Source organism: Pristiophorus japonicus, chromosome 14 (assembly GCF_044704955.1).
Source record: "Pristiophorus japonicus isolate sPriJap1 chromosome 14, sPriJap1.hap1, whole genome shotgun sequence".
In the NCBI taxonomy this organism is placed as follows: domain Eukaryota; kingdom Metazoa; phylum Chordata; class Chondrichthyes; family Pristiophoridae; genus Pristiophorus; species Pristiophorus japonicus.
In genome coordinates, this window is record NC_091990.1 from 163,618,077 (window position 1) to 163,631,094 (window position 13,018).

The 13,018-nt window shown below is 47.8% G+C and overlaps 1 protein-coding gene across 5 annotated transcripts in view; it reads left to right on the top strand.

Moving 5' to 3' along the window:
- Positions 1-13,018, top strand: part of LOC139280184 (anoctamin-9-like) — a 242,322-nt gene that overhangs the window by 133,078 nt on the left and 96,226 nt on the right. For all 5 annotated transcript variants that reach the window (XM_070899766.1, XM_070899762.1, XM_070899763.1 and 2 more), the window contains one exon: positions 9,603-9,707. In XM_070899766.1, the coding sequence (XP_070755867.1) occupies positions 9,603-9,707 (105 nt within the window). The remainder of the gene's footprint in view (positions 1-9,602; positions 9,708-13,018) is intronic.

Below are 13,018 nucleotides of genomic sequence, written 5' to 3' on the forward strand. Positions count from 1 at the left end.
ACCTTTCTGCCTGGGACAGACTTCTGGAGGCATAAGCTACCAGCTGTAATTGACATGCTGCAACACACACCCGACACCATAGGACGACGGATCGCACTTTAACACAAGTTTCTTACATGGTTCATATAGCATTTTAACAGATTGTTGGAACATAACAAATTGTGTGCTCTATTAAAAGCCCTTTCCTGGCTGTCCCCACAGCCCCATTCGTGACCTTTGCGTAGGAGCACGTGTAGCGGCTCTAGCAGCGTGCTCAATTTGGGAAGAAAATTCCCAAAATAGTTCAGGAGCCCCAGGAACGAACGCAGCTCCGTCGTGTTACGGGGTCTAGGTGCTCTCTGGATCGCTTCCGTCTTGGACGCAGTAGGGCTGATCCAGTCTGCTGCTACCCTCATCCACAGGAATTCTACCTCTGGAGCTAGGAAGACGCACTTTGCCTTTTTCAGTCGCAGCCCTACCCGATCCAGTCTGCGTAGCACCTCCTCCAGGTTGTGGAGGTGTTCTTCAGTATCGTAACCCGTGATGAGGATGTCGTCCTGAAAAACCACCGTCCCTGGAATCGACTTGAGGAGGCTTTCCATATTTCGTTGAAAGATCGCAGCGGCCGAGCGAATCCCAAACAGACATTTGTTGTACTCAAACAACCCCTTGTGTGTCGTGATGGTGGTCAGCTTCTTCGACTCACTTGCCAGCTCCTGGGTCATGTAGGCTGAGGTCAGGTCCAATTTTGAAAAAAGTTTTCCACCGGATAGCGTTGCAAAGAGGTCCTCCGCTCTCGGTAGCGGGTACTGGTCTTGGAGTGACACCCGATTGATGGTGGCCTTGTAATCACCACATATCCTGACCGACCCATCCGCCTTGAGCACCGGCACAATCGGGCTCGCCCAGTCACTGAATTCGACTGGCGAGATGATACCTTCCATCAGCAGACGGTCCAATTCATCTTCTATCTTTTCCCGCATCACATATAGCACCACTCTGGCCTTGTGGTGTACTGGCCCGGCGTCCGGGTTTATGTGAATCACTACCTTGGTCCCCATGAAAGTGCCAATGGGTTGAAATAGTGAGTCAAATTTTTCCAGGACCAATGAGCATGATATTCACTCCACAGAAGAAATTGCATTGACATCGCCCCATTTCCAGTTCATGACATAAGCCAACTCCTCCCCAGCAGTGCGGGACCGTCCCCCGGGACAATCCAGAGTGGCAACCTGTTCTCCGAATCTTTGTGGGTCATGACTACCGTGGCACTGCCTAGCACCGGAATGATCTCCTTTGTATATGTCCGTAGCTGTGCGTCAATCGGCAATAATTTTGGCCTCCTGGCCTTGGACACCCACAACTTGTCGAACTGTTTGATACTCATCAGGGACTGGCTGGCCCCCATGTCTAGCTACATTGATACTGGAATGCCGTGGAGGAGCACTTTCATCATTAGCGGTAGCGTCCTGGTGTATGAACTGTATATGTGCTCCACATGAACTCGCTGAACTTCAGTTTCCAGCGATTTCCCCCAGTGTCCATTTGGCCTCGTAGAGCTTACATCGGGCCCGTCCACCTCATACATCAACCTGGCTGCAGGCTTCCTGCACATACACACCAAGTGACCGCTGACGTTGCAGTTTCTGCAGATATATTGCTGATACCTGCAAGCTCTGGCTGGGTGTTTGCCTCCACACCTCCAGCATGAGCTGGAGGCCCCATTGTTGGAAACAAAAGGTCCATTACCAGTCGATCATCTCTGACTGTCTCGGTGACTGTCCTTAAGCGCACCATTGACAGGTGTTGATGGCCCCATTACTGGCCGCATTGTCCCTTGCGATGGCATGAAACGCCATTCAGCTAGTCATTGTCTCTGTTGAATTCCCCCTTTGGGTTCGACTATATGCTCGGGCATGTCTGATTGCCCCTGTCTGCCTGGAGAACTGTGTGTCGCGTTAACAATGTTGACTCCCTGTCCATTTGCTGTATTTAAACCAAGATTTTTGTCAAACATCATTCTGGTCTCTTCCACCCCTGAGATAAATGTCTGGGCCATCAAAGCCGCCGTTTCCAGGGTCAAGTCTTTGGTCTCGATCAGTTTCCTGAAAACCCCAGCGGCCTGATGCCCTCAATAAAAAAGTCTCGCAGCATCTCCGCTCTGCATGCATCTGGGAACTTACATAGGCTCGCCTGTCGCCGGAGGTCTGCCACGAAGTCTGGAATGCTTTGCCCTTCTCGCCGCCGGTGTGTGTAAAACCGGTGACTCGCCATGTGCATGCTGCTCGCCGATTTAAAGTGTTCCCCGATCAACTTACTGAGCTCTTCAAAAGTCTTGTCCACAGGCTTCTCTGGCGCTAGAAGATCCTTCATCAGGGACTACGTCCTGGATCCATAAACCGTCAGGAGATGAGTCCTGCGTTTGTCGGCCAAATCCTGTCCCAGCCATTCCTTAGCGACGAAACTTTGCTGTAGTCTATCAATAAAATCGTCCCAATCATCACCAACACAGTACCTCTCGTCTGTGCTGCTAGTGGCCATGCTCGTGTGGTTTAAATCCCAGTTTCTCGTCGCCAATAATATGTCCTTACTATACATTACAAATGCACACGAGGCCCATACTTGAGAGAAGGTCACCCTGTGACCAGCAACCTTTATTAGCCAGCACTGAAGTGCAGAAGGTGGGTGGAGCTTCCCCTTTTACATAAGAACATAAGAATTAGGAACAGGAGTAGGCCATCTAGCCCCTCGAGCCTGCTCCGCCATTCAATAAGATCATGGCTGATCTGGCCGTGGACTCAGCTCCACTTACCCGCCCTCTCCCCGTAACCCTTAATTTCCTTATTGGTTAAAAATCTATCTATCTGTGACTTGAATACATTCAATGAGCTAGCCTCAACTGCTTCCTTGGGCAGAGAATTCCACAGATTCTCAATCCTCTGGGAGAAGAAATTCCTTCTCAACTCGGTTTTAAATTGGCTCCCCCGTATTTTGAGGCTGTGTCCCCTAGTTCTAGTCTCCCCTACCAGTGGAAACAACCTCTCTGCCTCTATCCTGTCTATCCCTTTCATGATTTTAAATGTTTCTATAAGATCACCCCTCATCCTTCTGAACTCCAACGAGTAAAGACCCGGTCTACTCAATCTATCATCATAAGGTAACCCCCTCATCTCCGGAATCAGCCGAGTGAATCGTCTCTGTACTCGCTGAGAGTCCAGGTTAGGAATGTCTCCCACAAGTTCACCACCTAGTAGTCAGTGTTTTCACGGTGTACAACTTAGGTCAGTTTATACATGGGTTACAATGATAGTTGAATACATGACAGACTCGAATCCTAGAAAGTCGGATTTTGACACCGATGTTGGCCGAACAGGTGGCACACATGTCAAGAGGCTGGAGTCCTCCTCTGCAGCTCCTCGAACTCACGTGGTTCGAAGACTGGCACTTCTCCCTCCTCTCCCTCCTGGTCTTCGTGTCTCTGGATGGCGGAGGTGGATGTGGTGGTATGGGTGATTTTGCGGGGGAGGGGGTGGGTGGGGGTGGTGGAGGAAGGAGCTGGTGTGTTGGGCTGCTGACAACGTCTGGGTGGGAGGTGTTGGTGTCACATACTGCCTTTGTGTGCCAGAGATGGATGGGACGCATTGCTCGGTGCTGTCTGCAAGTGGAGGACAACATTTCAGTATATCGCTGGGGAGGTTGCTCAAGCTGACATATGATCCGTAACATTTTACATTCTTACTTCAAGGACTTCCATTGCTACATGAGCACACCATTAATGGCCGACACACAGTGTGTTAAAAAGCATTTGACTTAACATTGCATGACCTTGCATGACATGAGCGCAACGCAGACCGGAGATTAGTATAAGCTTACTATGCTCTCGCACGGGATCTGCAGCACCCTTTCTGGTGGCACGGGAGTGGTCACCCACCAATGCCAAGGTACTTTCCTCTAGGCTGATCAACTCGATGACATCCGCTGGGTCCCCTCCCGTGCCACTCGGGCTTGATGCGTTGGCTGATCTGCAGAAAATAAAGTTGTAGCCTTTACCCGTTTTGCTCCTGCAACACACACACACATACACAACTGGCACAGAACCTTTAGGAGTAGTATGGGAGTGCAACAATAAATGTTTACTCACTCTTGCTGACGCCACCACATCATTCCATCGTTTCCGACACTGGTCTCCATCCTGCACAATGTTGCCCACTGACGACACGGCCTCGCCAATCTCCCTCCAAATGCGTCTATATTGGGTGATGGAGGCTTGCCACGACCATCTTGGGTGAGGTCTTTATAATGGCGCTTCACCTCAGATACAAGTTCCTCCAGCTCCTCCTCAATAAACCAGGGAGCTCTGGGCTTCCCTCCATCAAACTTCTTGGAAACTATTGCACTCATTATAACTTTCCTCGATGAATGGCTGGTGATGATTTTGTTTTTCTCTCTCCAAATATGGCTCTGCAACTGGCTGGTGCAAGTGAGGATACAGCTTTTATCAGCAGCGCAGCTGTGTCATCAGCCCCAAGTGATGTCATCGCCCACAAGAAACTACAAAAAAACATGCAAATCTCGCGCATGCGCGGCGCACGGCCTCCGATGTTTGCCGAGTCGAGAGGCCTGCACCTACCGCCCACTGCTGCTGGCGCCCGCTGCCTGCCACTGCCACCGACAGAACCGCGGCGAAACTCCCGCCCAACTGGCCCCAGCGGCAGCGGGCGGCAAAAATTGAAGTTCCGCCCGGGGACCACCGAGAAATGGGTGAGCCTTAGCTCTGACCGAGTTCAGGTCCTGTGTTTTTGATTCCAAAGTCCCAATTTGTTTATACAAATTGTGAGCACTGATCCTTGTAGGACCCTATTTTCCACCTTCTGCCACTCTGAATAGCCACCCTTACCCATACTTTCTGTTTTCTGTCTTGAAGCCAATTGGTTATCCATTCTGCTACTTGCCCCCCCGACTCCACATGCTTTATTCATTAGTCTGTTACGTGGCACCTTATCGAATGCCTTTTGAAGATCTAGATAAATTACATCTATTGCGTTATCCCTGTCTACTCTCTCTGTTACATCTTCAAAGAATTCAGGAAGGTTGGGCAAGCAAGACTTTCCCCTTTGAAATCCATGCTGACTATTCATTATTATATTTTTGCTCTCTAGATGTTCTTCTATTTCTCCTGTAGTAGGAATTCCATTATTTTTCTGACCACCGATGTTAAGCTGACTGGTCTATAGTTCAATCTCCCTTCTTAAATATGGGTATTACATTAGTTTTCCCCAGTCCTCTGGCACTCCACCTTTTTCGAACAAATAATTAAATATGTGTAATAGTGCCTCTGCTATATCTTACCTTGATTCTTTTAAAATGCAGGGATATGTCTCTAGTAAAGCCCTGGAAGGATCCAGAGGCAAAAAAGCTGAGGGCGGGTGTCATCTTGACAGCCAGTGGTTACGCGTGGTCAGCAGGTCCGCAGGGAGCAGGTCTTCTAATAGGAGGCTGCAGATGTCTGCCACCATCTGACGCAACAACCTGAGCCTCCTGAAGCACTACTGATCCGACATATCAAGGAAACTCAGCCTCTGCCTATACACCATATGTTGCACCCCTCTGCTGCTCCCCTCTTTTCTGTCCAACTGCTGGTCTCTCAACAGCAGGCTGCTGCTGGTGCAACTCATATTGCTCCTCATCTAATGTGATTTCAAAAAGCTCCAAAGTGTTTAAAGTAAACTCTCAGTAACAGTACTGTGAACAAACCCTTTCCAACTCGTAGGTAAAAAATGCAGTTGTGAGTCCTGAGTATTTATTGCAGTATTTCCATGAATTTTATCAGCCCCCTCAGGTGTCGTTGTGTTCTCGCCTTGCTTTCAATGGCGAGTTTCAGGAAGCCCAGGCAACCCTTAGATGCGATGTTAAACTTAATACTGTGTTGAAATATCGCTCCAATTGAGTGATTATTGTTAATAGGCAACCCGCCTCTCCAGCCAAATGCGCTCGAATTATATGCGGGAGTCAGCTGGTTAGAGCCGACTTCCTGACGTGTTCGCATTTTTACCAGATTTAACCGCCCACCCAAACCCAATCCTACACGCTCCACCAGGATAAAAATTTCCCCCTTCAATTCTGAAATCTACTAATGCATGATGGCAAATGCTAAAAACTGCATATGCTCAGAATGCGTGTTATTGGAGCTGTACTCATCCATGCAAGTGAAGAGTATTCCATCACAGTCCTGACTAGTGCCTTGTAGATGGTGGCAAGGCTTTGGGGAATCAGGAGGTTAGTCACTCGCCAGAGAATACACAGCCTCTGACCTGCCCTTCTGGCCACAGTATTTATGTGGCTGGTCCATTTAAATTTCTGATCAATGGTGAGCCCCAGGATGTTGATGGTGGGAGATTCGATGATGGTAATTCCATTGAATATCAAGAGGAGGTGGTTAGATTCTCTATTGTTGGAGATGGTCATTGCCTGGCACTTGTGTGGCGTGAATGTTACTGCTTATCAGCCAAGCCTGGATGTAGTCCCGGTCTTGCTGCATGCAGGCATGGATTGCTTCATTATCTGACCATATGAAGGTCATTGATGAAGCAGCTGAAGATGGTTGGGCCTAGGACACTACCCTGAGGAACTCCTGCAGCGATGTCCTGGGGCTGTGATGATTGACCTCCAACAACCACTTTGTGCTAGGTATGAAACCAGCCAGTAGAAAATGTTTCCCTGATTCCCATTGACTTCAGTTTTTCCTTGATGCCACACTCAATCAAATGCTGCGTTGATGTCAAGGGCAGTCACTCTCACCTCACCTCTGGAATTGAGCTCTTTTGTTCATGTTTGGACCAAGGCTGTAATGAGGTCTGGAACCCAAACTGGGTATTGGTCAGCAGGTTATTGGTGAATAAGTGCCACTTGATAGCACTGTCAACGAGACATTCCATCATTTTGCTGATAATTGAGAGTAGACTGATGGAGCGGTAATTGGTCGGATTGCAATTGTCCTGCTTTTTGTGGACAAGACAGACCTAGGCAGTTTTCCATGTTGTCGGGATAGATGCCAGTGTTACAGCTGTACTGGAACAGTTTGGCTAGTGGCGTGACTAATTCTGGCACACAAGTCTTCAGCACGACAATTGGGATGTTGTAGGGCCCCGTAGCCTTTGCTGTATCCAGTGCACTCAGCCCCTTCTTGATATCACGTGGAGTGAATCAAATTGGCTGATGACTGGCTTCTGTGATGGTGGGGACCTCAGGAGGAGGCTGAGATGGATCGTCCACTTGGCACTTCTGGTTGAAGATGGTTGCAATGCTTCGTCTTGTCTTTTGCACTCACGTGCTGGGCTCCGTCATCATTGAGGATGGGGATATTCATGGAGCCTCCTCCTCCCATTAGTTGTTTAATTGTCCACCACCATTCACGACTGAATGTGGCACTTTATCTCCACAGGGACTGTACGGTGGTCACTTCTACTAATACTATCACGGCCGGATGCATATGTGACCCGTAGATTGGTGAGGATGCGGTCAAATAGGTTTTTCCCTCATGTTGGTTCTTTCACCACCTGCCGCAAGCCCAGTCTGGCAGCTATATCCTTCAGGACTTGGCCAGCTTGGTCAGTGGTGGTACTACCGAGCTACTCTTGGTGATGGAGACTGTAGTGCCCACTCAGAGTACACTCAGTACTTCTTCCAAGTGGTGCTCAATATGGGAGATTATTGTTTCATCAGCTGAAGGAGGGCGATAGGTGGTAATCAGCAGGAGGTTTCCTTGCCCATGTTTGACCTGATGCCATGAGACTCACAGGGTCTGGAGTCAATGTTGAGGACTCCCAGGGCCACTCCCTCATGGCTGTATACAACTGTGCCACCACCTCTGATGGATCTTTCCTGCAGTTCTCCCAACTTTGTCACAAGTCCCCAGATGAAAGTGAGGAGGACTTTGCAGCATCAACTGAGCTGGCCTTTCTTGTACCTGAATCTGATACAAAAGTCAAAGCCGAGTACTCCGTCCTGTTTTATTCTTATTATACTTCTTTGTAGCAGTTTGATACATCTTAGTGGCTTGCTAGGCCATTTCAGAAAGCAGTCATTTCAGAAGGCAATTAAGAGTCAACCACATTGCTGTGGGTCTGGAGTCGCATATAGGCGAGACCAGCTAAAGATGGTAGGTTTCCTAAAGGACAGAAGCGAACTAGCTGGAATTTGACGACAATCTGATCGTTTCATGGTCGCCATTACCGATACTAGCTTTTAATTCTAGATTTATTTCATTGTTTTGTTTAAACTGAATTCAAATTGACAAACTGCCATGGTGGTCTTTGAACTCAAGTCTCTGGATTACTAGTTCAGTAACATAACAACTGCATTACTGCAATCATTTAAAGACACAAAATACAATTCTTTAATTATATCATTATGAAATATATGTTGATTTTTAAATTTTGTTTTAAAGTTTATTTTGGAGATTAGAAGTTTCACTGACTGAGAAATAAATGGCAACAAAAATGTGTTTTTTTTAAAACAGTAATCTTAATGATTTGATCGGTTGATTTAACAAAGTGTGACAGTAAAATATTACCCGAGCGACTTCCCATTGTATGTGTGACTCAGATATTGTGACACAGAAGTCAGGTAAATCTGTACAGGAAGTGTGTGCCATATGCTAGACTTTCAATATATAAATAAATATGTCACAAAGTCACACCGTACCCTCAGTTATTTTGTCTCTGAAGTATCAATCAAATTGCAAGTATTCATAATGGACAATAAATCATTTTGATCACATCACAGGAATCGGTGGGGAAATTGTGTAGCGAACCATTTGGGGATGGTAACAGCTGCGAGGCAGGATTTCCTGTTACAATCCTGGAAGTCCCGCCCCATAACCTAAATTTGGGTTACCACCCCCGAGAGCAAGTGGAGCGCAAAATGTCGCACTTCACTTGCTCTGTGGGGCGTGAGCAGAGCGGAAGGGATAAGTGAAGGGCGCAGCGCTACGCGGTGGGACATGTAGGGCCCTCCCCTTCATTAAAAGGAAAGGCTAAGCTTCCGCCCTGAAATCTACTCTTTCCGAGGGGACGTTTGTATGTGTATTTATTGGATAAGTGTGTGTTCCATACCACTGTGGATTGCCGATGGGTACCTGCCTGGACCACCAGAGTGCCAGGCTGGAAGATCGCGGCACGGACCACGCGATTCAACATCCAGCAGGCCATGACCATTTTTCAAATTGCTACCTCCCCTTTATATTGCACCCTGCGAGTGGTCTGGTACACGCCCCCTGAAACTGTCGCTGGCGTCGCCTGGCGCAGCTTCAGAGGTTGCTACCGAATTTTTGCTCCAGGCTGAAAATTGGTTACTATGCACAGTGACTACTTCGTCATCGCCAGCGGAGCGAGGCCCTTCTGGTTACTGCCACCGCTAAATTCCTGCGGAATTTCGTGGGACTCGTTAGTGGCACTGCGCTCAGGTGAAGTCATTTGCGCCCCATTAGCGAGGGTGCTAACGGAAGGTGCAAGTGCCCCAAATTTCTCCCCCTTCATATCAGTTAACAATGCAGAGTTGAAGTTAATTAATTTTCAGTATTACTGGGCTAAATCCACTCTAAAATTATTTATTTTATGTATCAGGAAGAACTTGCTCTCGGGCTAATATACAACCCTGGCGTGTTACCAGTAAAATATTGCCATTCGTTCCTGCGAACAGGAATAGTCCTCTTGCTGGGATGTATTCAGGTAAGTGAACCTATAGTACGAGGGGCGAGGAATGCTAGCATATATTATATCAATCAAATGTTAACTCAATTCCTCCATCCAAAAATAGCAATCAGTTAAGTCTGTAGCTGAGGTTTCTATAAAAGATTAACATAGCCAGCCCCTTCAGTTGCATAATGTCACTTTGTGGTGCACTTCTTTCATCTGTCATCATATAACCTTTCAGAAGTGACCCTTGAGGTGTAGCATTTCTAACCCTTCTGCAATCTGAGCAATACGCATTAACTTTGTTTCCTGTCCATCAACCAACTTCCCTTCCATATTGCTATATTTCCTCTTATACCATAAGCCTATTTTTTTTAACTTACCTTTTCTGAAACAACTTATATACCTTCTAAAAAATCCATATACACCACATCCACAATATTCCCTTTATCTACCCAATTAATCACTTCAAATAAAAATTGTCAGCACAATTTGCCTTTAACAAATCTCTGCTAGCTATTCCATGCATTTCTAAATTCTCACTAATTTGATCTCAAATTATGGATTCTAAGAATGTTCTCACACATAACATTACAGATTGATCGAAAGCACCCAGTTTAATCTTATTTCTCTTCTTGAACAGAACAATGTGGCAAAACAATTAAAATTCTGTAATATAAAAACAGAAGAATGTAGGGCTGGATTTTCCGCTCTTTTGCGCCTCATTTCGCGACTGGGTGGAGCAGTAAATGCTGTTTCTGGGCGTGAAACAAGGCGTCCAGGATTTTGCGCCCGGCCGGAAGTTTCGCAAATAGTTTTCGATGCGCAAAAACTTACCACTCCGCCCTCCGTTTTGACTGTCAGTATGACGTAAATTGTCGTGCATGGCTGCACTAGCGCCCTGAATGAAACTTTCGGTCCTAATGCCTCATTTACCGATCGCCTCAGAAAAGGACAGAAAAAAACAGGCAGTCCCAGGGTGCAGCAGGTGCTATTGGCGCCATATTTAAAGGGAGGCTGGAGGATCTTGTATTGCTGTTGTCAGTGACTGCGACGATTGCGTGCAGAACGCTGCATGAGGCTCCGAGTTGCAAACGGCACTTTTATGTGCCATGATACTTTGCTTACAAGGTCAGTGAGAGATTTCAGTGGGGCACTGCTCGTTTGGCAGCAAATCATGCTGGTTGTTATTGGCAAGCGGCTTCAAGCTGGAAGAAGGGTTCTTGGCCATGTTGTGCCATGGAATCGAAGAGGTCGCATATGTTTGGGGAGGAGCCCTTACCCCCCACGGCTTTACAGGGAACATCACTCATACCTCCACATCTCTGATGCGCATTGCGTTAGAAGGCTGCACTTCCGAAAAGAAGTGCTGACAGAGATATGCCAGCTCATACAGGCAGACCTACAGCCTACCAGTGCCAACAGGACTACGCTGCCCGTCGAGGTGAAGGTGACTGTCACAATGACCTTCTATGTCTACGGCTCCTTCCAGGCAGCAGCAGGGGCCAGCAGCAGCACGCTGCACATTGCTGCATTCACCAGTTTACAAGGGCACTGTATGCACATAGAATGGACTTCATAAAGATCCCAATAAACAGGGACAGCCAGAATGAGAGGGCTCTAGGGTTTGGACAATTTGCAGGCTTCTCCAAGGTTTAAGGTGCCATTGACTGTACACACATCACCTTGCGAGCACAATCACACAATGCAGAGGTCTTCAGAAACCGAAAGGGATACCAGTCCCTAAACGTACAGCTGGTCTGCGACCACACTCAGCACATCCTCACAGTGAATGTCCGCTATCCAGGGAGCGCACATGATGTTTTTATCTTGCGTGAGAGCAGTGTCTCGCAAATGTTTCAGCAACAAAGACAAGGGCAGTGCTGGCTGATCGGGGATAAAGGATATGGCCTGGCCACCTGGCTCACAAACCCCTCCGGAACCCCGCCACAGAGGCCGAGCAGTGCTATAATGACAGCCATGAATCCACCCTCAACATCATTGAACATACAATTGGCGTGCTGAAGCAGCGCTTCCTATGCCTGGACCGCTCTGGAGGCAGCCTTCAATACTCCCCATAACAGGTCTCAGAGTCATTGTCATCTGCTGCATGCTACACAACTTAGCCATTATGAGGAGACAGGCATTGCCAGTGGGGATTGCAGGACCACCTCAGGAGGAGGAGGACAAGGAAGAGGAGCATGGCAAGGAACCCATTGCACATCAACCACAACCCCAGGGGAGGCCGCAGCAAGAGCCTTACGTCAACAGCTCATCATTTTGTTGAAGGGAGAAGGTGGGGTTACAGCATTGACTCGCTACTCTATGCCACCATGCTGGCTATTCTACACTTGATTCTGCGAATGAGACACAAGACACCAATAACAAAGGTCAAACAAACATTTTTATCAAGATGCAACATTAACAATTTCTTCCCCTTCCCCCCCAAAAAAAACAAAAACGATACAATCCTTAAATTCTATGTAAATTAACACAACACTGGTCCATACAATGAACAAAAAGTGATTTCACACAAAGCTACAGACAGTACTGGCATTGAAGTGATGCCTGCCCTTAATGGGTTTTTGATGGACATTCCCCCCCCTCCTTCCCTTCAATCCCCTCCCATGCCTGCTGCTGCTCCTGAATGAGTCCTCAGGGCGTACAGCAAGGCTACAAGAGGGCTGCTGTGTTGGAGGGGCAGACAATGAAGACAGCATCTCAGAATGGCCTGCACCAGCTCTTGGCCTGGAATGCCCGGCTTTGAACTGGGGCACCTCATCATCGGCGTCACCAGTTGCAGGTGGCTGGGGTGTCAACTGTGTATGGAGCATGTTTGGCGATTGAGTGAGGAATGACAGCTCCTCCCATTTCCGTGCAGCCACTGACACTCCGATGGGGCTGGGCCTGAGCATCCGGAGCACGATGTCTCTCCACACCTTGCTGGCCTGCTTTGGCATCGTCACTTCCCCGTTGGACAGAGGGGAATGCAGAGAGTATGTGTCATGTATTCAACTGTTATTGTAACCCATGTATAAGCTGACCTAAGTTGTACACCTTGAGAACATTGACCACAAGGGGCGAACTTGTGGGAGACACTCCGAACCTGGACTTTCAGGTATAAAAGGGGAAGCTCCACCCACCCTCATCACTTGAGATCTTGGTAATAAAGGTAACTGGTCACAGAGTGACCTTCTCTCAAGTATGAGCCTTGTCTGTATAGTAAGGACATATCATTGGCGATGAGAAACTGGGATTTAAACCACGCGAGCATGGCCACTAGCAGCACTAGAGAGGTACCGTGTTGGTGATGATTGGGATGACTTTATTCAGAGACTACAGAAATG